This window comes from Oncorhynchus tshawytscha, linkage group LG20 (assembly GCF_018296145.1).
Source record: "Oncorhynchus tshawytscha isolate Ot180627B linkage group LG20, Otsh_v2.0, whole genome shotgun sequence".
NCBI classification, from domain to species: domain Eukaryota; kingdom Metazoa; phylum Chordata; class Actinopteri; order Salmoniformes; family Salmonidae; genus Oncorhynchus; species Oncorhynchus tshawytscha.
The window spans coordinates 45,046,114-45,072,935 of NC_056448.1; the positions used below are offsets into that span (position 1 = coordinate 45,046,114).

At 44.1% G+C, this 26,822-nt stretch overlaps 1 protein-coding gene across 1 annotated transcript in view; it reads left to right on the forward strand.

Moving 5' to 3' along the window:
- LOC112237324 (protein Shroom3) overlaps positions 1–26,822 on the forward strand; it is a 123,962-nt gene that overhangs the window by 49,964 nt on the left and 47,176 nt on the right. Inside the window, 1 exon segment of the mRNA XM_042302720.1 lies at positions 13,841–13,999. Coding sequence (XP_042158654.1) covers positions 13,841–13,999 — 159 coding nt within the window.

Below are 26,822 nucleotides of genomic sequence, written 5' to 3' on the forward strand. Positions count from 1 at the left end.
GGAGAGAAAGGGCTTTACCTCAGTTAGATGCTGGTGAGGAGAGAAAGGGCTTTACCTCAGTTAGATGCTGGTGAGGAGAGAAGGGCTTTACCTTAGTTAGATAATGGTGAGGAAAGAAAGGGCTTTACCTCAGTTAGATGCTGGTGAGGAGAGAACAGGTTTACCTCAGTTAGATGCTGGTGAGGAGAGAAAGGGCTTTTCATCAGTTAGATGCTGGTGAGGAAAGAAAGGGCTTTACCTCAGTTAGATGCTGGTGAGGAAAGAAAGGGCTTTACCTCAGTTAGATGCTGGTGAGGAAAGAAAGGGCTTTACCTCAGTTAGATGCTGGTGAGGAGAGAAGGGCTTTATCTTCATTAGAAGCTGGTGAGGAGAGAAAGGGCTTTACCTCAGTTAGATGCTGGTGAGGAGAGAAATGGCTTTGCCTCAGTTAGATGCTGGTGAGGAGAGAAAGGGCTTTATCTTCATTAGATGCTGGTGAGGAGAGAAAGGGCTTTACCTCAGTTAGATGCTGGTGAGGAGAGAAAGGGCTTTGCCTCAGTTAGATGCTGGTGAGGAGAGAAAGGGCTTTGCCTCAGTTAGATGCTGGTGAGGAGAGAAAGGGCTTTACCTCAGTTAGATACTGGTGAGGAGAGAAAGGCTTTACCTCGGTTAGATGCTGATCAAGAGAAAATGGGCTTTATCGCAGTTTTATGCTGGTGAGGAGAGAAGGGGCTTTACCAAAGACAGTACAGTATAAGGTTCAGTTACTCTGTGGCTTTACCTCAGAATGTGTCGGAAATATGAGTGCTGCTAGTGCTAACGAGAACGTTGATTTGGTGCCAAAGAAAAGCGCATCTTTAGTGGCATGGCAGTATTTAAACACATCTTCTGTGGTATGGCAGTATATTCAGTGGCATGGCAGTATTTCAGCGCATCTTCTGTGGTATGGCAGTATTTCAGCAAATCTTCGGTGGTATGTCAGTATTTCAGCACATCTTCGGTGGTATGGCAGTATTTCAGCGCATCTTCGGTGGTATGGCAGTATATTCAGTGGAATGGCAGTATTTCAGCACATCTTCAGTGGTATGGCAGTATATTCAGTGGTATGGCAGTATTTCAGCACATCTTCGGTGGTATGGCAGTATTTCAGCACATCTTCAGTGGCATGGCAGTATATTCAGTGGTATGGCAGCATTTCAGCACATCTTCGGTGGTACGGCAGTATATTCAGTGGTATGGCAGTATTTCAGCACATCTTCAGTGGTATGGCAGTATATTCAGTGGTATGGTAGTATTTCAGCACATCTTCGGTGGTACGGCAGTATATTCAGTGGTACGGCAGTATATTCAGTGGTATGGCAGTATTTCAGCACATCTTCAGTGGTATGGCAGTATATTCAGTGGTATGGCAGTATTTCAGCACATCTTCGGTGGTATGGCAGTATATTCAGTGGTATGGCAGTATTTCAGCACATCTTCAGTGGTATGGCAGTATATTCAGTGGTATGGCAGTATTTCAGCACATCTTCAGTGGTATGGCAGTATATTCAGTGGTATGGCAGTATTTCAGCACATCTTCGGTGGTATGGCAGTATATTCAGTGGTATGGCAGTATTTCAGCGCATCTTCGGTGGTATGGCAGTATATTCAGTGGTATGGCAGTATTTCAGCACATCTTCAGTGGTACGGCAGTATTTCAGCTACTGGCAAACCAGATATCAACCAAATGCAAGTGTTGTGAAAAAGGTGCCTCAGAGTTGTGGTAACAACAAGAGGCAACACAACAAATGTATTCAATCATTCGAAGAATACACACCCCCTACTTTACGGACGTTGCGTTCGACCAGCCACCTATGTTAAACAGGCGTACAAAAAAAAAACCCACAGACGTTATCACCTATCACGTAGTCATTTTAAATAAAAATGTGTTCTTAAATTGACTTGCCAAGTTAAATACACGTTAAATAAAATAAATGAATTAACATAGCCAAAGTTCCTATTTACACAGTCAGCAAAGATGGCTTCAAGATGATAAACAAGCTGGACAGGAGATGCAAGATTCCATCTCGCACATATTTCTCTCAAGATGCCATTCCAACACTATAACACAATAAGAGAGAGGATGAAACATGGCGCGTTGAATGACTGGACCAGACTTCAATGTTTTGGGACACGGACTTGCACCTTAAAATCGGTAGGCTACAAAGTGCCTTTTTTTTTTAAGGCACTTTGACTTATCATTTCAATTCTAATAACGATTCTAATAACGATTGAGCCTACTTACTGAAGCTTAATTACACAACCATCAGCTTCCTATGCCATCTGTAGCCTATGGCTGCCTGAATACATCATTCACTTAGGTTATTTAAGAACTCATAATGGTAAAATAGGAAATAGTAACTCATAATGTGATTAATTAATTAATTAATTAATTAATAGGTATATTCATAATTAATATAGCACACTATATTTGTATGATTATGTTAAAATGGTATGTTTGTTAATATTAATATGTATCATTAGGTAGGTGTAATTCTCATGTCTATTATCATAACAATGTTGGACAATATTAGATTAATTTTGTTTAGTATTCAGTTACAAGTGATGTTCTCTACCCTGACAGTATATATTCATTCATATGATCTTATTTTACAAGTGATGTTCTCTACCCTGACAGTATATATTCATTCATATGATCTTATTTTACGAGTGATGTTCTCTACCCTGACAGTATATATTCATTCATATGATCTTATTTTACGAGTGATGTTCTCTACCCTGACGCTTGTTTTAACTAAGTCTGATGGAATTACCACGTTTACAGCCAAGTGTCACAACTCATAATTGCAATATGCCCCCCCAAAAAAAATGCAATTTTGTTCAAATTGCGCAGCCCAACCCCATAAGGCGATCACCCCCACCAATGTGATGGGGGAGGGGTGACGTGATCCACCATAGGGCCATCACCCCCACCAGTCTGATGGGGGTGACGTGACCTACCATAGGGGCGCGTGGTTGCTCTGTTGTTATGGATACCACGCAGGTTGTCCTGTCGTCGGGCGGGTTGGCATGTGAGGAATGTGAAGGGAACACTTGAACAGAAGGTTAGAGAGGCGCATCTCCCCCCATCCCCCTCAACTCCTGATGTCTGGTTTTAATTGGACTTGTTAAATATGTAAATGAGATGAGAGAAAGTCACAGGGAGATTTGAACACACACAACTCTTCTTCAGAGAACATTTCCTTTTCTTTTCAAGGAACAAAAAACTCTAGAATGTCACATAACAGGAAAATCTGGAAATGTTTCATTTGTTTCCCCATTAATTGTCTGTATTCCCTGAGCTGGTCTAGTTTATATAGCAGCCATCCACCTGAGGAGAGGCGAGGAGAGTGAATAGTGATGACGAGGGAGAGGTGTGAATAGTGATGACGAGGGAGAGGTGTGAATAGTGATGACGAGGGAGAGGTGTGAATAGTGAATAGTGATGAATAGGAGAGCATTTGTGCATTAACATATGTGATGTGACAAATAAAATTTGATTTGATTTGATTTGATTTGATTTGATTTGATTTTGATTTGATTTGATGACACGAGGGAGAGGTGTGAATAGTGATGACGAGGGAGAGGTGTGAATAGTGATGACGAGGGAGAGGTGTGAATAGTGATGACGAGGGAGAGGTGTGAATAGTGATGACGAGGGAGAGGTGTGAATAGTGATGACGAGGGAGAGGTGTGAATAGTGATGACGAGGGAGAGGTGTGAATAGTGATGACGAGGGAGAGGTGTGAATAGTGAATAGTGATGACGAGGGAGAGGTGTGAATAGTGATGACGAGGGAGAGGTGTGAATAGTGATGACGAGGGAGAGGTGTGAATAGTGATGACGAGGGAGAGGTGTGAATAGTGATGATGAGGGAGAGGTGTGAATAGTGATGATGAGGGAGAGGTGTGAATAGTGATGATGAGGGAGAGGTGTGAATAGTGATGACGAGGGAGAGGTGTGAATAGTGATGACGAGGGAGGTGAATAGTGTGAATAGTGTGAGTGATGACGAGGGAGAGGTGTGAATAGTGATGACGAGGGAGAGGTGTGAATAGTGATGACGAGGGAGAGGTGTGAATAGTGATGACGAGGGAGAGGTGTGAATAGTGATGATGAGGGAGAGGTGTGAATAGTGATGACGAGGGAGAGGTGTGAATAGTGATGACGAGGGAGAGGTGTGAATAGTGATGACGAGGGGGGAGAGGTGTGAATAGTGATGACGAGGGAGAGGTGTGAATAGTGAATAGTGATGATGAGGGAGAGGTGTGAATAGTGATGACGGGGAGAGGTGTGAATAGTGATGACGAGGGAGAGGTGTGAATAGTGAATAGTGATGATGAGGGAGAGGTGTGAATAGTGATGATGAGGGAGAGGTGTGAATAGTGAATAGTGATGATGAGGGAGAGGTGTGAATAGTGATGATGAGGGAGAGGTGTGAATAGTGATGATGAGGGAGAGGTGTGAACAGTGAATAGTGATGATGAGGGAGAGGTGTGAATAGTGATGATGAGGGAGAGGTGTGAATAGTGATGATGAGGGAGAGGTGTGAACAGTGAATAGTGATGATGAGGGGAGAATAGTGGTGTGAACAGTGAATAGTGATGACGAGGGAGAGGTGTGAATAGTGAATAGTGATGATGAGGGAGAGGTGTGAATAGTGAATGGTGATGATGAGGAGAGGTGTGAATAGTGAATGGTGATGAGGGAGAGGTGTGAACAGTGAATAGTGATGATGAGGGAGAGGTGTAAATCGTGATGACGAGGGAGAGGTGTGAATAGTGATGATGAGGGAGAGATGTGAACAGTGATGACGAGGGAGAGGTGTTAACATTGAGTAGTGATGACGAGGAAGAGGTGTGAATAGTGATGACGAGGGAGAGATGTGAATAGTGATGACGAGGAAGAGGTGTGAATAGTGATGACGAGGGAGAGGTGTGAATAGTGAATAGTGATGATGAGGGAGAGGTGTGAATAGTGATGACGGGGGAGAGGTGTGAATAGTGATGACGAGGGAGAGGTGTGAATAGTGAATAGTGATGATGAGGGAGAGGTGTGAATAGTGATGATGAGGGAGAGGTGTGAATAGTGATGATGAGGGAGAGGTGTGAACAGTGAATAGTGATGATGAGGGAGAGGTGTGAATAGTGATGACGAGGGAGAGGTGTGAACAGTGAATAGTGATGACGAGGGAGAGGTGTGAATAGTGATGATGAGGGAGAGGTGTGAATAGTGATGACGAGGGAGAGGTGTGAACAGTGAATAGTGATGACGAGGGAGAGGTGTGAACAGTGAATAGTGATGACGAGGGAGAGGTGTGAATAGTGAATGGTGATGATGAGGGAGTGGTGTGAATAGTGAATGGTGATGATGAGGGAGAGGTGTGAACAGTGAATGGTGATGAGGGAGAGGTGTGAATAGTGAATAGTGATGATGAGGGAGAGGTGTAAATCGTGATGACGAGGGAGAGGTGTGAATAGTGATGATGAGGGAGAGATGTGAACAGTGATGACGAGGGAGAGGTGTTAACATTGAGTAGTGATGACGAGGGAGAGGTGTGAATAGTGATGACGAGGGAGAGATGTGAATAGTGATGACGAGGGAGAGGTGTGAATAGTGATGATGAGGGAGAGGTGAACAGTGAATAGTGATGACGAGGGAGAGGTGTGAAGTGAATAGTGATGATGAGGGAGTGGTGTGAATAGTGAATAGTGATGATGAGGGAGAGGTGTGAATAGTGAATGGTGATGATGAGGGAGAGGTGTGAATAGTGAATGGTGATGAGGAGAGGTGTGAATAGTGAATAGTGATGACGAGGGAGAGATGTGAATAGTGATGATGAGGGAGAGGTGTGAATAGTGATGATGAGGGAGAGATGTGAACAGTGATGAATAGTGATTGATGAGTGGACGAGGGAGAGGTGTGAATAGTGATGACGAGGGAGAGATGTGAATAGTGATGACGAGGGAGAGGTGTGAATAGTGATGATGAGGGAGATGTGTGAATAGTGATGACGAGGGAGAGGTGTGAACATTGAATAGTGATGATGAGGGAGAGGTGTGAACAGTGAATAGTGACACACCTCTCCCCCCTGCCCATTCACTTTCAGTTTAAGCAGGTCAGTTGGGTTTAAGAGTGAGACAACATGCCCTCCCCCTGCTCATTCACTTTCAGTTTAAGCAGGTCCGTTGGGTTTAAGAGTGAAACAACAGGCGGCAGGGTAGCCTAGTGGTTAGAGTGTAGAGGCGGCAGGGTAGCCTAATGGTTAGAGTGTAGAGGCGGCAGGGTAGCCTAGTGGTTAGAGCGTTGGCCCGGTAACCGAAAGGTTGCTAGATCGAATCCCCGAGCTGATGAGGTAAAAATCTGTCGTTCTGCCCCCTGAACAAGGTAGTTAATCCACTGTTCCTAGGACTTCATTGTAAATAAAAATTGGTTCTTAAAGCTACTCATTGTATTAGGCTGAGATCAGTAGCTGGAATATTGGATGTCGGGGGAACTACCCAGATCCTGGGTTGGGGGAACTACCCAGATCCTGGGTCGGGGGAACTACCCAGATCCTCAGGACGAAATACTATTTCAAAATACAGCAGGACAGAAAGGAGAAGCAATAGAGGCGTTATCACGTTTCATCTGGATAATGTACTGTATGTGTTACAGTCATATGTGATCTGCTTGGATCTTGTCAAGGGGGTGTTCTTGTACTACAGAAACAGGAGACAGGCTCCGGCCCTATGGGCCATTCAGTATGTGTATATATATCTATATATATACACAGTTGAAGTTTGAAGTTTACATACACCTTAGCCAAATACATTTAAACTCAGTTTTTCACAATTCCTGACATTTAATCCTAGTAAAAATTCCCTGTCTTAGGTCAGTTAAGATCACCACTTTATTTTAAGAATGTGAAATGTCAGAAAAGTAGTACAGAATAATTTATTTCAGCTTTTATTTCTTTCATCACATTCCCAGTGGGTCAGAAGTTTACAAACACTCAATTAGTATTTGGTAGCATTGCCTTTAAATGGTTTAACTTGGGTCAAACGTTTCGGGTAGCCTTCCACACGCTTCCCACAATAAGTTGGGTGAATTTTGTCCCAATCCTCCTGACAGAGCTGGTGTAATTGAGTCAGGTTTGTAAGGCCTCCTTGCTCGCACACGCTTTTTCAGTTCTGCCCACAAATGGTCTATAGGATTGAGGTCAGGGCTTTGTGATGGCCACTCCAATACCTTGACATTGTTGTCCTTAAGCCATTTCGCCACAACTTTGGAAGTGTGCTTGGGGTCATTGTCCATTTGGAAGACCCATTTGCGACCAAGCTTTAACACAACAAGATGCTGCCACCCCCGTGCTTCACGGTTGGGATGGTGACTTCGGCTTGCAAGCCTCCCCCTTTTTCCTGGGAAACACTGATGATGTGTATATGAACCAGTCAGCGAAGAGTTAAACTCATAAACAACGATGTGCCTCATTAGCCTAGTTGACTACTGTACTGCTCCTGAGAGAGGGGAGGGAGAGGTCAAATATTATTTTATAGGTCGCATACACATATTTATCAGAGGTTATTGCAGATGCAGCAAAATGCTTATAAAATCTGTGTCCCAAATTACACCCTATTCCATATATAGTGCACTACTATGAACAGGGCCTATAGGGCTCTGGTTGAAAGTAGTGCACTATGTAGGGAATAGGCTGCCGTTTGGGATGTCAACCATGGTCTTAAATCAAATCAAATCAAATTTTATTTGTCACATACACATGGTTAGCAGATGTTAATGCGAGTGTAGCGAAATGCTTGTGCTTCTAGTTCCGACAATGCAGTAATAACCAACAAGTAATCTAACTAACAATTCCAAAACTACTGTCTTATACACAGTGTAAGGGGATAAAGAATATGTACATAAGGATATATGAATGAGTGGTGGTACAGAGCAGCATAGGCAAGATACAGTAGATGGTATCGAGTACAGTATATACATATGAGATGAGTATGTAAACCAAGTGGCATAGTTAAAGTGGCTAGTGATACATGTATTACATAAGGATACAGTCGATGATATAGAGTACAGTATATACGTATGCATATGAGATGAATAATGTAGGGTAAGTAACATTATATAAGGTAGCATTGTTTATATATTTACATCATTTCCCATCAATTCCCATTATTAAAGTGGCTGGAGTTGAGTCAGTGTCAGTGTGTTGGCAGCAGCCACTCAATGTTAGTGGTGGCTGTTTAACAGTCTGATGGCCTTGAGATAGAAGCTGTTTTTCAGTCTCTTGGTCCCAGCTTTGATGCACCTGTACTGACCTCGCCTTCTGGATGATAGCGGGGTGAACAGGCAGTGGCTCAGGTGGTTGATGTCCTTGATGATCTTTATGGCCTTCCTGTAACATCGGGTGGTGTAGGTGTCCTGGAGGGCAGGTAGTTTGCCCCCGGTGATGTGTTGTGCAGACCTCACTACCCTCTGGAGAGCCTTACGGTTGAGGGCGGAGCAGTTGCCGTACCAGGCGGTGATACAGCCCGCCAGGATGCTCTCGATTGTGCATCTGTAGAAGTTTGTGAGTGCTTTTGGTGACAAGCCGAATTTCTTCAGCCTCCTGAGGTTGAAGAGGCGCTGCAGCGCCTTCTTCACGATGCTGTCTGTGTGAGTGGACCAATTCAGTTTGTCTGTGATGTGTATGCCGAGGAACTTAAAACTTGCTACCCTCTCCACTACTGTTCCATCGATGTGGATAGGGGGGTGTTCCCTCTGCTGTTTCCTGAAGTCCACAATCATCTCCTTAGTTTTGTTGACGTTGAGTGTGAGGTTATTTTCCTGACACCACACTCCGAGGGCCCTCACCTCCTCCCTGTAGGCCGTCTCGTCGTTGTTGGTAATCAAGCCTACCACTGTTGTGTCGTCCGCAAACTTGATGATTGAGTTGGAGGCGTGCGTGGCCACGCAGTCGTGGGTGAACAGGGAGTACAGGAGAGGGCTCAGAACGCACCCTTGTGGGGCCCCAGTGTTGACGATCAGTGGGGAGGAGATGTTGTTGCCTACCCTCACCACCTGGGGGCGGCCCGTCAGGAAGTCCAGTACCCAGTTGCACAGGGCGGGGTCGAGACCCAGGGTCTCCAGCTTGATGACGAGCTTGGAGGGTACAATGGTGTGGAATGCCGAGCTGTAGTCGATGAACAGCATTCTCACATAGGTATTCCTCTTGTCCAGATGGGTTAGGGCAGTGTGCAGTGTGGTTGAGATTGCATCGTCTGTGGACCTATTTGGGCGGTAAGCAAATTGGAGTGGGTCTAGGGTGTCAGGTAGGGTGGAGGTGATATGGTCCTTGACTAGTCTCTCAAAGCACTTCATGATGACGGAAGTGAGTGCTACGGGCGGTAGTCGTTTAGCTCAGTTACCTTAGCTTTCTTGGGAACAGGAACAATGGTGGCCCTCTTGAAGCATGTGGGAACAGCAGACTGGTATAGGGATTGATTGAATATGTCCGTAAACTCACCGGCCAGCTGGTCTGCGCATGCTCTGAGGGCGCGGCTGGGGATGCCGTCTGGGCCTGCAGCCTTGCGAGGGTTAACACGTTTAAATGTCTTACTCACCTCGGCTGCAGTGAAGGAGAGACCGCATGTTTTCGTTGCAGGCCGTGTCAGTGGCACTGTATTGTCCTCAAAGCGGGCAAAAAAGTTATTTAGTCTGCCTGGGAGCAAGACATCCTGGTCTGCGACTGGGCTGGATTTCTTCCTGTAGTCCGTGATTGACTGTAGACCCTGCCACATGCCTCTTGTGTCTGAGCCGTTGAATTGAGATTCTACTTTGTCTCTGTACTGACGCTTAGCTTGTTTGATAGCCTTGCGGAGGGAATAGCTGCACTGTTTGTATTCGGTCATGTTACCAGACACCTTGCCCTGATTAAAAGCAGTGGTTCGCGCTTTCAGTTTCACGCGAATGCTGCCATCAATCCACGGTTTCTGGTTAGGGAATGTTTTAATCGTTGCTATGGGAACGACATCTTCAACGCACGTTCTAATGAACTCGCACACCGAATCAGCGTATTCGTCAATATTGTTATCTGACGCAATACGAAACATATCCCAGTCCACGTGATGGAAGCAGTCTTGGAGTGTGGACTCAGCTTGGTCGGACCAGCGTTGGACAGACCTCAGCGTGGGAGCCTCTTGTTTTAGTTTCTGTCTGTAGGCAGGGATCAACAAAATGGAGTCGTGGTCAGCTTTTCCGAAAGGGGGGCGGGGCAGGGCCTTATATGCGTCGCGGAAGTTAGAGTAACAATGATCCAAGGTCTTTCCACCCCTGGTTGCGCAATCGATATGCTGATCAAATTTAGGGAGTCTTGTTTTCAGATTAGCCTTGTTAAAATCCCCAGCTACAATGAATGCAGCCTCCGGATAAATGGTTTCCAGTTTGCAAAGAGTTAAATAAAGTTTGTTCAGAGCCATCGATGTGTCTGCTTGGGGGGGATATATACGGCTGTGATTATAATCTAAGAGAATTCTCTTGGTAGATAATGCGGTCTACATTTGATTGTGAGGAATTCTAAATCAGGTGAACAGAAGGATTTGAGTTCCTGTATGTTTCTTTCATCACACCATGTCACGTTAGTCATAAGGCATACGCCCCCGCCCCTCTTCTGTTTGTTTCTGTCGGCGCGATGCGTGGAGAAACCCGTTCGGATAGCGTCTCTCCAGTGAGCCATGTTTCCTTGAAGCAAAGAACGTTACAGTCTCTGATGTCCCTCTGGAATGCTACCCTTGCTCGGATTTCATCAACCTTGTTGTCAAGAGACTGGACATTGGCAAGAAGAATGCTAGGGAGTGGTGCACGGTGTGCCCGTCTCCGGAGTCTGACCAGAAGACCGCCTCGTTTCCCTCTTTTTCGGAGTCGTTTTTTTTGAGTCGCTGCATGGGATCCACTCCGTTGTCCTGTTTGTATGGCAGAACACAGGATCCGCGTCGCGAAAAACATATTCTTGGTCGTACTGATGGTGAGTTGACGCTGATCTTATATTCAGTAGTTCTTCTCGACTGTATGTAATGAAACATAAGATGACCTGGGGTACTAATGTAAGAAATAACACGTAAAAAAAAAAAAAAAACTGCATAGTTTCCTCGGAACTCGAAGCGAGGCGGCCATCTCTGTCGGCGCCGGAAATAGAGAAAACGTCTTAACGTCAGTTAGTACGACAGCTGTCTGCAGTGCTAGCCCAGGTCAAAGTTTTACGTTAGAATGACGTAGCTGTTATAAGACAATGAAGCTAGAGGAGAATTTGGTGGAATGCCGTGATTGTAGCTTCCTGATCACATGAGAATTTGGTGGAATGCTGTGATGTAGCTTCCTGGTCACAGGAGAATTTGGTGGAATGCCGTGATGTTTGGGGAGTTATTGGATTAGAATATTGATCAGATCTAGGAGAGAGTGATGACATTTTGTATTTTTAACCTTGAACGTTTATTTAACTAGGCAAGTCAGTTAAGAATAATTTCTTATTTACAACGACGGCCAACACTGGTCAAACCCGGGGGACCGGATCCATTGTTTATGGCCCCAACAAAATGTTGACGTTCTCACTACAGAGATTGGGAACCTATGTAGTGTGTACCAACCCAGCATGAACTCTGTAGGTGTGTTACGACAGCAGCTACACTGGTAGTCTAGACTCTAGCTTAACCACCATACTAAAAAATCCACACAAGCCACTAGCCAGCCAGTCATATATCATGAGTTACAAGTTAAATTATAAAGTTATTATTTAAGAATTTAAGAGCATTGAAGATAAATCACAATTAGCATTATAAAAAACTAAAATCCAGCTAGCTAAATAGCAGATTTACATCAATAATCAACATCAATGATCACCTGACAGCCTTCCCTATTTTACTGATGTCAATGTTTAAAAAAATTATTATTATTTCACCTTTATTTAACCAGGTAGGCTAGTTGAGAACTAGTTCTCATTTACAACTGCGACCTGGCCAAGATAAAGAAAAGCAGTGTGACACAGACAACAACACAGAGTTACACATGGAGTAAACAATAAACAATAAACAAGCCAATAACACAATAAACAAGTCAGTGACACAGTAGAAAAAAGAAAGTCTATATACAGTGTGTGCAAAAGGCATGAGGAGGTAGGCAATAAATAGGCCATAGGAGTGAATAATTACAATTTAGCAGATTAACACTGAAGTGATAAATGAGCAGATGATAATGTGCAAGTAGAGATACTGGTGTGCAATAGAGCAGAAAAGTAAATAAAATAAAAACAGTATGGGGATGAGCTAGGTAGATTGGGTGGGCTATTTACAGATGGACTATGTACAGCTGCAGTGATCGGTTAGCTGCTCAGATAGCTGATGTTTAAAGTTGGTGAGGGAAATAAAAGTCTCCAACTTCAGCGATTTTTTTTGGAATTCGTTCCAGTCACTGGCAGCAGAGAACTGGAAGGAAAGGCGGCCAAATGAGGTGTTGGCTTTGTGGAGGATCAGTGAGATATACCTGCTGGAACGTATGCTATAGTTGGATGTTGTTATCGTGACCAGTGAACTGAGATAAGGTGGAGCTTTACCTAGCATAGACGTATAGATGACCTGGAGCCAGTGGGTCTGGCGACGAACATGTAGCGAGGGCCAGCCGACTAGAGCATACAGGTCGCAGTGGTGGGTGGTATAAGGTGCTTTAGTAACAAAACTGATGGCACTGTGATAGACTACATCCAGTTTGCTGAGTAGAGTATTGGAAGCTATTTTGTAAATGACATTGCCGAAGTCAAGGATCGGTAGGATAGTCAGTTTTACTAGGGTAAGTTTAACTTGGGTAATTTAGGTACTAGGGTAAGTTAGGGTAAGTTTGGCGGCGTGAGTGAAGGAGGCTTATATATTTAGAAGGTACTCTTAACTAGCTTGCTTACAATTTGTGATGAGTGTGTCGTTGCAGAAATAAATACTCCTATGCTAAAAAATAGATATCTATTTTTTTTCTTTACAGAAGCAGTTGTATGTTTTTTTTTTTGAGCACCTGCCCCCTGAAAGATCTACTACTCTGATTATGAGTCATATCCAGAACGAAATCCTTCCTCACCACATTGTTTGCACTCCCAGTCCTTATCTGTCCAATAAGAAGCAACCAACACATTTTTTTATTTCTTCCCAGCGCTCCCAGTTCTTATCTGTCCAATAACCAGGAAATCTCATCAGAGTTTTGTGTTTCCTCAAGCAGGTCCCATCTGAGTCAAAGGTGATCAATGGCCTTCATAGCCATATATAAAAAATAAAAAAAACAGCAGGTGTTTTTTCACATATGCTGTTTTACAGAAACCTGGGCTGGTCTAGTGGGTTACTGCCACTGCCTTTCAGACCAGGAGAGAATTGGTTTGAATCAGAGCTCTTCCAACACTTCTTACTGTCCTGTTCATTACCACTATCCAATAAACAGGAAAAGGAGCAGTGGCTTTTTGCCAGTCAGGTGACTAAACCTAAACATGGATCAGCTCGTGCTTTCTAGTATGATAGTCCTACAGCATGTTGAGAGTCTGGCTTGGCACGTTGCCAACTACTAGATCCCACATTATAGCCTAGCCACCACAGGTTGTTTAAGTAGGAAGGTGTTCAGGTCTCTACAGACATCACAAGCCAACTGACAAAACTGTTTGCTTGTTTGGAAAACGTACTAGCTGTTGACGCTTGGTTAGTGTGGTGTGGGAAAATGTGTGGAAATGGTAAACCTCATAATAACTAGTTGTCTCCTAGTTGTTGTCTCATCATGACTAGAGTCATGCTCCCTGCTGACTGTTCTGTCCCTGTTCTCCTCTATAGGGAGTCCTTCCCAGGCCCCTGCTGTGATGAACCCACCCCTCTGACACTACCTTCCATCGCCCCTCCCTTGGACCACCTCGCCCCCCCCTCCAGCCACGGACCCCCGAAGGAGACCCGTGGAGGATGTTCTGGTGGAGTTAAACTACGCATCAAGAACAGGTCGGTCCTGGTCCGGTCTCTGTATGTCTCCATGGGCCAGTTTCCTGGCCACGGACAGTATTTTAGATTCTCCTCGACTGTCTAGTTTTTATTTTGGTGATTGTTAGTTCTCAAAGATGATCTGATTAAAAAAAATATATATATAGTTACATTATATTTTCTACATACTTTTTTTTATCTGGTTTTAGTCGTTTAAGTTTACACAAACGGTTTATCAGAATTAGTTTTTTTGTTTTTTTGTTGTACTTTTACCCTTTTTTTCTCGCCAATTTTGTCATATCCAATTCGTTACTGTGTTTGACTACTGAGTTAGCGTAGCTTAGGACTCCATATCGTTACTGTGTTTGACTACTGAGTTAGCGTAGCTTAGGACTCCATATCGTTACTGTGTTTGACTACTGAGTTAGCGTAGCTTAGGACTCCATATCGTTACTGTGTTTGACTACTGAGTTAGCGTAGCTTAGGACTCCATATCACTGATGTGTTTGACTACTGAGTTAGCGTAGCTTAGGACTCCATATCACTGATGTGTTTGACTACTGAGTTAGCGTAGCTTAGGACTCCATATCGTTACTGTGTTTGACTACTGAGTTAGCGTAGCTTAGGACTCCATATCGTTACTGTGTTTGACTACTGAGTTAGCGTAGCTTAGGACTCCATATCGTTACTGTGTTTGACTACTGAGTTAGCGTAGCTTAGGACTCCATATCACTGATGTGTTTGACTACTAGAGTTAGCGTAGCTTAGGACTCCATATCGTTACTGTGTTTGACTACTGAGTTAGCGTAGCTTAGGACTCCATATCACTGATGTGTTTGACTACTGAGTTAGCGTAGCTTAGGACTCCATATCACTGATGTGTTTGACTACTAGAGTTAGCGTAGCTTAGGACTCCATATCACTGATGTGTTTGACTACTGAGTTAGCGTAGCTTAGGTCTCCATATCACTGATGTGTTTGACTACTGAGTTAGTGTAGCTTAGGACTCCATATCGTTACTGTGTTTGACTACTGAGTTAGCGTAGCATAGGATTTCTGCTGCTTTCCTCTGTAGAGAAGAGTGATGACATCCATCCTAGAATCGTCATATCTCGTATTTCATCAGAACAAAACACCTCACTGCTGCACCTACCCAGTTTCCATACTCCTCCATCCTCATCACAACAGAAACGTTTCCATACTCCTCCATCCTCATCACAACAGAAACGTTTCCATTCTCCTCTATCCTCATCACACCAGAACCGTTTCTATCCTCATCACAACAGAACCGTTTCTATCCTCATCAAAACAGAACCGTTTCCATTCTCCTCTATCCTCATCACAACAGAACCCTTTCCATTATCCTTTATCCTCATCACAACAGAACCATTTCCCTTCTCCTCCATCCTCATCACAACAGAACCGATTCCATTCTCCTCCATCCTCATCACAACAGAACCGTTTCCATTCTCCTCTATCCTCATCACACCAGAACCGTTTCCATCCTCATCACAACAGAACCGTTTCCATCCTCATCACAACAGAACCGATTCTATTCTCCTCCATCCTCATCACAACAGAATCATTTCCATTCTCCTCCATCCTCATCACAACAGAACCATTTCCATTCTCCTCCATCCTCATCACAACAGAACCATTTCCATTCTCCTCCATCCTCATCACAACAGAACCGATTCTATTCTCCTCCATCCTCATCACAACAGAACCGATTCTATTCTCCTCCATTCTCATCACAACAGAACCGATTCCATTCTCCTCCATCCTCATCACACCAGAACCGTTTCCATCCTCATCACAACAGAACCGTTTCCATCCTCATCACAACAGAACCGATTCTATTCTCCTCCATCCTCATCACAACAGAACCATTTCCATTCTCCTCCATCCTCATCCCAACAGAACCGATTCTATTCTCCTCCATCCTCATCACAACAACAGAACAGTTTTAAGAGTTCCTCTGTGCATAAATAAAAGCAGAGCTCTGTGCAAACAGGCAGAAAGTCTATAAATACGACCTCAGAAACAGATCAGTCGTTGAGTTTCACATCCTAATATGGCTGTCCCGTTAAGTTGATTTCACGTGACGTAGGGGAGTGGAGCGCTGGTTCCGTTTCAGTTGGTTCCGTTTCAGTGGAATGTTCAAAGTGAACGGAATAATTCAACAATGTTCTAGACGTTCTGTATCTTTTCTGTTGTCTCTCTGTGTGTCCAAAATGGCACTCTGTTCCCTCTGTTCCCTATATAGTGCACTAAAATGGTGCACTTTAAAGGAAACAGGATGCCATTGGGGATACAGACACTGATAAATAGATGGATGTTATTGGAGGACTTGTGGAGGCATTGCCATGGAGACCGCCCGTAATACCATGGCACCGTAGTTTCACTGTGTACACAACACTACCACCCAGATCTCTCTGTGTATACCTAGGCTAGGGCCTCGCTGTGTTACGGCTCTGCAGTGCACAGTATGTAGAGTGAAAAAAGGACCTACTGAGAATTTAGAAGCTTTGGCTTCTGTGTAAACTGGCCCTTTACTGTGGGAGCAGAGCTTCTGGTTGGACCTTAGTTTCTCCATCTACTGTATGTCAGATGGTAGTTTGAATTTAGAACCCAGTTGCTATGGGTGTCCTTTGTTATCTTACATGGGATATTCTAGAGTTTACTGAAGATTCTCTCTCAGAATGTAAACAGTTCTAGAATCGGAAATCTTTAATGAAATATTAAATGCAGACAAGCTTTACACTGAATGTACAAAACATTAGGAACACCTTCTTAATATTCAGTTGCACCCCCTTTTGCCCTCAGAACAGCCTCAATTCGTCGGGGCATGAGCTACAAGGTGTTGAAAGCATTCTACAGGGACGCTGGCCCATGTTGACTCCAATGCTTTCCACAGTTGTGTCAAGTTGACTGGATGTCCTTTGGGTGGTGGACCATTCTTGATACACACGGGAAACTGTTGAGAGTGAAAAACCCAGCAGAGTTGCAGTTCTTGAAACCGGTGGCACCTACTACCATAACCGGCTTAAAGGCACTTACAGATTTTCCCTTGTCCATTCACCCTCTGAATGGCACACATACACAATCCATGTCTCAAGGCTTAAAAATCCTTCTTTAACCCGTCTCCTCCCCTTCATCTACACTGATTGAAGTGGATTTAACAGGTGACATCAATAAGGGATCGTAGTTTTCACCTGGTCGGTCTGTCATGGAAAGATGATCCTAATGTTATGTCCGCTCAGTGTATATTTATCCCTTGTGATCAGTCTGAGGTTAGGCCCATAGATAGAACTATATATATGGTATATCTCTATGGTTATAGAAATATATATGGTATATCTCTGTGGTTATAGAACTATATATATGGTATATCTCTATGGTTATAGATATAGAACTATATATATATATATATATATATATGGTATATCTCTATGGTTATAGAACTATATATATGGTATATCTCTATGGTTATAGAACTATATATATGGTATATCTCTATGGTTATAGAACTATATATATGGTATATCCCTATGGTTATAGATATAGAACTATATATATGGTATTTCTCTATGGCTGTAGAACTATATATATGGTATATCTCTGGTTATAGAACTATATATATGGTATATCTCTGGTTATAGAACTATATATATGGTATATCTCTATGGTTATAGAACTATATATATGGTATATCTCTATGGTTATAGAACTATATATATGGTATATCCCTATGGTTATAGATATAGAACTATATATATGGTATTTCTCTATGGCTGTAGAACTATATATATGGTATATCTCTGGTTATAGAACTATATATATGGTATATCTCTGGTTATAGAACTATATATATGGTATATCTCTATGGTTATAGAACTATATATATAGTATATCTCTATGGTTATAGAACTATATATATGGTATATCTCTATGGTTATAGAACTATATATATGGTGTATCTCTATGGCTATAGAACTATATATATGGTGTATCTCTATGGTTATAGAACTATATATATGGTGTATCTCTATGGCTATAGAACTATATATATGGTATATCTCTGGTTATAGAACTATATATATGGTATATCTCTATGGTTATAGAACTATATATATGGTATATCTCTATGGCTATAGAACTATATATATGGTATATCTCTATGGTTATAGAACTATATATATGGTATATCTCTATGGTTATAGAACTATATATATGGTATATCTCTATGGCTATAGAACTATATATATGGTATATCTCTATGGTTATAGAACTATATATATGGTATATCTCTATGGTTATAGAACTATATATATGGTGTATCTCTATGGCTATAGAACTATATATATATGGTATATCTCTATGGTTATAGAACTATATATATGGTATATCTCTATGGTTATAGAACTATATATATGGTATATCTCTATGGCTATAGAACTATATGTATGGTATATCTCTATGGTTATAGAACTATATATATGGTATATCCCTATGGTTATAGATATAGAACTATATATATGGTATATCTCTATGGTTGGGCCTAGATCGTACTCTGTTTAAAGCTTTACAGTTGTAAGTGGAATGCCTCACCTCTCTTCACAAAGCCTTTCATTGTTATATAAACACCATGGATCAGCATGACTGTTCCTGGTTGGACGGCTTCCCAGCTCATTGTTAGAGGCAAAAACCAGTAACACAATACTGGATGATGTGATTTGACCACTCCTCAACCAAGCCTAGATGTAATGTGTAGGCCTACATCTGTGCCTGAAGAGTGAAGACAACCAAGCCCGAAACAAGATGGTCAATGCTATAGCTATGTTGTCTAGTGGACGGACAGGGAGATGGGTTAGTGGTTGGAGTGGTGTTATCTTGTGGGAGCATTTAGACTTTTTTTACTTTGTCTGAGACTCAAGGTTGTCTTCAGGGTGTCTACTATAGTTAGTCAGGATTTCAGAAGGTTATTATGAATTCCAACCATGCATTGTAAAGTGTGCCAGACAGACAGTTGGTGCATTCTGGTCCCAAGATGTCGCTGCTGCCTCCCCGTAGGGCCAGTGAGGCTCATCTCATGGTCATGACGTTAGTTTGGTATCCCATCAGCCCCTTTGTGCTAGCCTGTTATCAGATAGTTCTAAGCAGTTGGCCATGCTCTGATAGAGACGGGGGGGGCAAGTGGGGCCAGAGATGGAGCTGTACAGCCTGGGCCAGGGTTTTAGAGGGACCTTTATGGCGGTTGGGCAGGGGGAAGGAACAGGGGCTTAGGCAGGAAGTGGGCCATTGGGCCCTCAGGGGACAAATACACACACGTCCTTCGTCCCTCCCTGACATCCCTCCCTGCTCTGCTGTCTGTTCTCTCTCTGAGCCATGGGCACACATAGTTCCCTTATCTATCTCTCGCTCTTTCTCTCTTTCTCTCTCTCTCTCTCTCTCTCTCTCTGTCTCTGTCTGTTCTCTCTCTATGTCCCCTCTCTGTTCCCTCTCTTTCTCTCTCTGTTCCCTCTCTTTCTCTCTCTGTTCCCTCTCTCTCTCTCTCTCTCTCTCTCTCTCTCTCTCTCTCACTGCTCCTCCTCTCCTCCTTCTCCTCCTGGTCTGGTCAGACAGTTCAGTGTTGACCTGCTCCTCTCTCCTCATCTTCCTCCTGGTCTGGTACAGTGTTGAGATGCTCTCTCCTCATCTTCCTCCTGGTCTGGTACAGTGTTGACCTGCTCCCCCTCTCTCCTCATCTTCCTCCTGGTCTGGTACAGTGTTGACCTGCTCCCCTCTCTCCTCATCTTCCTCCTGGTCTGGTACAGTGTTGAGATGCTCCTCTCTCCTCACCTTCTCCTCCTGGTCTGGTACAGTGTTGAGATGCTCCTCTCTCCTCACCTTCTCCTCCTGGTCTGGTACAGTGTTGAGATGCTCCTCTCTCCTCACCTTCTCCTCCTGGTCTGGTACAGTGTTGACCTGCTCCTCTCTCCTCACCTTCTCCTCCTGGTCTGGTACAGTGTTGAGATGCTACTCTTTCTCTCTCTCTCTTTCCTCCTCCATCCTCTCATCCATCCTCTCCTCTACCATCCATCTAATCCCTCTCCAATTTCAGTTTCCTCTCAGATCAAAAGATCATCCAGGAAGACTGTTCGTTCCCACAGTGCAGATAAGGTTTCTGTTCCGAGACACACCCTGTGTGTCTGTCTCTCTGTGACTCTCCATGGCCTGCCCACAGATCCCAGAGAACAGCCTTTCAATGGGTGGCGATGATGATGTTGAGAAAGAAACCAGCCCTAAGATGTTTCTGTTTCTCTGAAAGTGTGTCTCAAATGGGATTCTATGACCTATATAGTAGTCCACTACTACCAGAGCCCTCTGAGCCCAGGTCAAAGGTAGTGGACTTTTTAGGTAATAGGGTTTCATTTGGGCCTCAGGCCCTCTCTGTCCTCTGCCTCTCTGACAGCCCCTCTTCTCTCTCTTTTTTCTCCACACTCTGGACGTGAAATTCCCAAAGGTTGGGTTTCATGGGAGTGTCGGCGGGAGAACCTGGGGGATTATGGGACAGCACGGACATCCGTCCCTTTGTAGAAGGTCGAATTGGGTGACATGGCTGTTCACTGGCTTTGTTACACACTTCAGTTCCTATTCTCAGGCCAGGCCCTGTGGCTACCAGAGGTGTGTGTGTGTGTGTGTGTGTGTGTGTGTGTGTGTGTGTGTGTGTGTGTGTGTGTGTGTGTGTGTGTGTGTGTGTGTGACTGTGTGTGTGTGTGTGTGACTGTGTGGGTAGGTGTGTGTGTGTGTATTCATCCATAGTGTATGTTGTCATCTAGTCGGCTACTTCACAAACAGAGATCCAATCCTTCCCTAGGGCTGTTACAGTGACCGTATTACCGCCACACCGGCAGACACGAGTCATGACGGCAGTCAAAGTCCACATGACCGTTTAGTCAAGGTAGTTCGTCTTCTCCAAGCTCTGATGCTGCTGATGGTCATTAGTAGCCTACCAAACTTGCTAACGGCCTGGTACTCAGCGCTCTATTGTCCCTCTAATCACTCTGACATCAATGCAAATGTAATGAAAATCTAATAAAACACTTCATGAGCTCATGTTGCGCAACATTTCTATAGGCTGTGCAAATGCGAGAGAAAACAGTTTTGATGGCCTCTATTAAAAAGTGGAGGATCCCATCAGCTTTCTATAGGCTAGGCCTACTATATTTATGTCTGAACTTTCCTAATATTAAACACATTGCTTGTCTTTACAACAGAAGTAGAGCCTAGCTGGATAGAATGAAAATGAACCACAGGAAAAGTGTTCTCCATTCGCTATTTAAGTGCATAGATTACATGGCTTTTATTTATTTTTTCGAGACAAGTGCATGATAGTGGTCCATTCTAAATCAAAACAAATTTCACAAATATATTAGGTAGTATATGTAAAGGCATGATTAAATCAAGAATAGTCTGATTAGTGAAAATATTAGCCTATCACTCGTGCAGTAAGAATATTAGCCAATCACTCGTGCAGTAAGAATATTAGCCAATCACTCGTGCAGTAAGAATATTAGCCAATCACTCGTGCAGTAAGAATATTAGCCAATCACTCGTGCAGTAAGGCAAGACAACACGCATGCCTTTTTTTGGCGACTTTTTCAAATCATAGTCACACACCTCATGTAGTCTAGTCCATAGTCCTATATGTTTTAATAAGGTTAGTATCACACCTCATGTAGCCTAGCCCATAGTCCTATATGTTTTAATAAGGTTAGTATCACACCTCATGTAGTCTAGTCCATAGTCCTATATGTTTTAATAAGGTTAGTATCACACCTCATGTAGTCTAGTCCATAGTCCTATATGTTTTAATAAGGTTAGTATCACACCTCATGTAGCCTAGCCCATAGTCCTATATGTTTTAATAAGGTTAGTATCACACCTCATGTAGTCTAGTCCATAGTCCTATAAGGTTAGTATCACACCTCATGTAGCCTAGTCCATAGTCCTATAAGGTTAGTATCACACCTCATGTAGCCTAGTCCATAGTCCTATAAGGTTAGTATCACACCTCATGTGTGGGGTTTAGAGCCTAACTGGCATACGGACGTGGAACATTCATGCTTCTAGCCTACTGCCGTGTGTGCATTGCTGCGCTTACGATGTGAAGAAATAGCCTAATAGTTGATCAACATTTAAAGCTAAAGGATCTCGTCTAGTTGCGTCAGGCTCATTGCTTAAAACAGTTTTTTTATTTTTTGATGCTAGTGGTTGTATTAATTTGGGATCTATCGCATGCCACTGTCCAGACAATGTTTGAATATTTATTTCCAACACAGAATAGAATAGGTCAACTGTTGTACTACGGGGGTTTAGTAGATTGACTTAGGCTAGCACTTTTTGCTGTTCGTTAGGCCTGCGGATCTTGTTGGCTGACGAAAAGTGAATAGGGACAGTTCTTTCAATATGAGCCTCATGCATCATGCAGCCTGAATGAAAGCATTTAGCCCAACATTTGTATCACAACTAAAGTTACATAAATAACTGTACATTTCTTTGTTAACAACTCAACACAGAATAGCCAAACTGTGCGCACTCCCTCAAATAATTTGGAGAGAAAACATCCTTTCTATATAAATCAGCTATGTTCAATTGTATTCTTCATACTATAAAATAATGGCACAAAATTATAAGCAAATCTCGTCTGCTAAACGAACTAGTCGTAGCCCACAGCCATATGGCATAGCCAGATCAGGACCTAACATAAGGACAACTCAAGAGTATGACATTCTATTTCTTCTTAACTGCTGTTTGACTTGACATGAAACTAGACTAGAGGTTTAATCCCAGTGCTGAGCTAGTGTTGTAGCAGCTCATTCTTCGTTTCAAAATGAACCGGAGCTCTAGCAAAGCACGTCCACTCCATAGCACGCTCTCTAGCGCCCCCCAGCAGCTCATTCTTGTATGGCACGTGTTTGTAGAATGTTCAAGTCCCCTATTGACTGAGGTGAATGAAGATACAACAAGGTGATCATGGGTTGGAGTCAGTTTGGCTTGTTTTTTTGTTGTTTTTACTGTTCTCCAAATAGAGTTTTAAACTGTGTAGAAATGCAGTAAATGATAAAACAAATCCATGGGCTCTTGTCTAAAGTAGTGCACTATACAGGGAAGAGGCCCTGGTCTAAAGTAGTGCACTATACAGGGAAGAGGGTGTTATGGGCCCTGGTCTAAGGTAGTGCTCTGTAAAGGGAATGGGGTGCCATTTTGGGCACAGACAGAATTGAAAAAGGGAAGAGGAGAGATGGGGCCATAGAGAGTGTCTTTGTTCTGTTCTGTGAATGTGTGACCACATGTTATCATGTGTTCTGTTTCCCCTCCCAGCGTTCAAATTCATTTCTGGGCTTTGGACATTCAATAAGGACTCAGTTTGACTCTCTCTCTCTCTGTCCAACCCCCCCCCCTCTCTCTCTCTTTCTCTCGCTCTCTATCCCTCTCTCTCCCTCTCTCTCCCTCTCTCTCTCTCCCTCTCTCCCTCTCTTTCTCCCTCTTTCTCCCTCTCTCCCTCTCTTTCTCCCTCTCTCTCTCTCTCTCTCCCCTCTCTCCCTCTCTCTCTCTCCCTCTCTCCCTCTCTCTCTCTCCCTCTCTCCCTCTCTTTCTCCCTCTCTCTCTCTCCCTCTCTCTCTCTCTCTCTCCTCCCTCTCTCCCTCTCTTTCTCCCTCTCTCTCTCTCTCTATCCCTCTCTCTCCCTCTCTCTCCCTCCCTCCTCTCTCTCTCTCTCTCTCTCTCTCTCTCTCTCTCTCTCTCTCTCTCTCTCTCTCTCTGTTAGTTCCCAGTGCCCCTGTACTGAGCATCTCAGGGCAGGATGTTTATTTCATGCTTTATCATACGTTAGCGAGGTAATAACGTTTAATTGCGTGCTTGTTTAACAACCTCCTTCGCTAGCCTATCACGCCGGCCTCTGCCCACCAACTGCCATTTTGGAGTTTGGCATTGAGCGGTAGCGTTAGAGGACGAAGCAGGGGGCATTAAGCGGTAGCGTTAGAGGACGAAGCAGGGTATCAGGCCGTACCATGGAGCTGCTTGGGGTCTTTTACAGGAGGAAGCTCTGGAGGAAACAGAAAGGGGATGTAGGTCTGGGGACAGAGACAGGGGGCCTGGGGCGGTCAGACAGGGCGCTGTGCAAGTCCCCTTCTGAGACCAGCGTCAACCACCTGGCCACCGGACTCATCTCCAAGGTGCTACGTTTCACCAGGTAACCCGGGGGGGTTGGTTGGGTTTAAGGTAACAGAAACTGAGAGTTGGGCTTAAGGTAACAGAAACTGAAAACTGGACTTGACTCAAGTCTTGACCCGTTTGAATAAGAGTGACTTGGTCCCACCTAGGGTAACATCCTGGAGGTAGGCTGGGCCGGCTCCAGGCATAATTTTTTAATTTGTAATTTTATCTTTATTTAACTGGGCAAGTCAGTTCAGAACAAATTCTTATTTTCAATGACGGCCTAGGAGCAGTGGGTTTAACTGCCTGTTCAGGAGCAGAACGACAGATTTGTACCTTGTAGTAGAATAGTAGAATACACAAGGAGGAAGTTCTAAATGTATTTGTGCATCATCAGTTTTGTTCTCTTGTTATGTCAGTCACTGACAGTCACTCCATTAGCCATGTCAGCTAACATGTTTTAGATTGGGAAATTAGTCTAGCCAGCTATCTAAACGTGTAGTGATCATGGTGGAATACCGACCATTCACTCAGGGCACATTCCGTCAGGGCCCCAATTTTGATTTTGTTAGTCACTCTCACTCAGATACCATTAACATGGCATAAGTCATGGCAAAATGTTTACAATTGCAGGAAATGTGCTTTAAAGCAAAATAAAAAATATTCTCTACCACATGTCAAAATGTGTAGAATTTAAGGAAATTCACTTTAAAATGTATGTTTTTCTCTCTGTCGTCAAAATGTTTAGGCCGTGAGGTGGGTGGCCCCCAACCAAATCTCGCTTAGGGACCCCTGGTGGTAGTGTTAGTACCAGGGTAACATACTGGGAGGGTTAGTACCAGGGTAACATACTGGGAGGGTTAGTACCAGGGTAACATACTGGGAGGGTTAGTACCAGGGTAACATACTTGGAGGTGGGAGGGTTAGTACCAGGGTAACATACTGGGAGGGGTTAGTACCAGGGTAACATACTGGGAGGTGGGAGGGTTAGTACCAGGGTAACATACTGGGAGGTGGGAGGGTTAGTACCAGGGTAACATACTAGGAGGGTTAGTACCAGGGTAACATACTGGGAGGTGGGAGGGTTAGTACCAGGGTAACATACTGGGAGGGTTAGTACCAGGGTAACATACTGGGAGGGTTAGTACCATGGTAACATACTGGGAGGGGTTAGTACCAGGGTAACATACTGGGAGGTGGGAGGGTTAGTACCAGGGTAACATACTGGGAGGGTTAGTACCAGGGTAACATACTGGGAGGGTTAGTACCAGGGTAACATACTGGGAGGGTTAGTACCAGGGTAACATACTGGGAGGGTTAGTACCAGGGTAACATACTGGGACTGCAGTTGTAGGTTTCACCTGCTCTGTAGTCTGTGGTCTGTCTTCTAATGAGGCTGGTTTATTGGGACACAGGATTCAAATAGAATGTGTTGTATTTCCAGTTTGTGGACTGGATTCCATACTCAGGCGTGGTGTGGGGAGGAACTATCTGCAGTTTTAGAATTGTTGTAAATGTTGATCAATGTGTCTGTTATGTACCTAAATTATTTTGTTATTGTTAAGTAAAGTTGGATAAATGGTCAAAAAAATGCTGGAATGTTGTAGAAATATGTGTTGCGTGATGAATCATTATGGGAGTGTAAACAATGGCTACTTTCATGTTTCTCCAGCTGGACGAAGGTGAAGATAGCATCATTTCCTGTTTATATTCCACACTAAGTGTTGTAGGTTTTTGGGATCAAGAAGATCTTCTGAAATATGATGGCTGCCTGTTAGACAGCTAGTAGGAAGAATAGCATAGCTGAGAAGAGCTGTTGTTTCTAAACAGGAGAGGTTGGAGAGCTTGAATCCAAGGAATTATCTAGATTAGGGACTGCCTGCTGTGTACTCTGCTTAAATCGGACTACTGTGAAAGCTTGGTTGTGAAGCTGCAGTGTTGATAGCTAGGCCTCTAGTGTTTCTGGTGAGAAGGGAGGACAAGTGGGAGGTAGAGCCAGGGAGAGGGGAAGTTACACCGCTGTCCTGGCTGTCAACACAGTGATAGCATGCAGCTGGACTCTCCTGTGGCTCAGGGCCGTCCCAGCCTGCAGTAGACATCACCATCCCAGCCTGCAGTAGGCCTCACCCTCCCAGCCTGCAGTAGACATCACCATCCCAGCCTGCAGTAGGCCTCACCCTCCCAGCCTGCAGTAGGCCTCACTCTCCCAGCCTGCAGTAGACATCACCATCCCAGCCTGCAGTAGACATCACCATCCCAGCCTGCAGTAGGCCTCACCCTCCCAGCCTGCAGTAGACATCACCATCCCAGCCTGCAGTAGGCCTCACCCTCCCAGCCTGCAGTAGGCCTCACCCTCCCAGCCTGCAGTAGACATCACCATCCCAGCCTGCAGTAGGCCTCACCATCCCAGCCTGCAGTAGACATCACCATCCCAGCCTGCAGTAGGCCTCACCCTCCCAGCCTGCAGTAGACATCACCATCCCAGCCTGCAGTAGGCCTCACCCTCCCAGCCTGCAGTAGACATCACCATCCCAGCCTGCAGTAGGCCTCACCCTCCCAGCCTGCAGTAGACATCACGATCCCAGCCTGCAGTAGGCCTCACCATCCCAGCCTGCAGTAGACATCACCATCCCAGCCTGCAGTA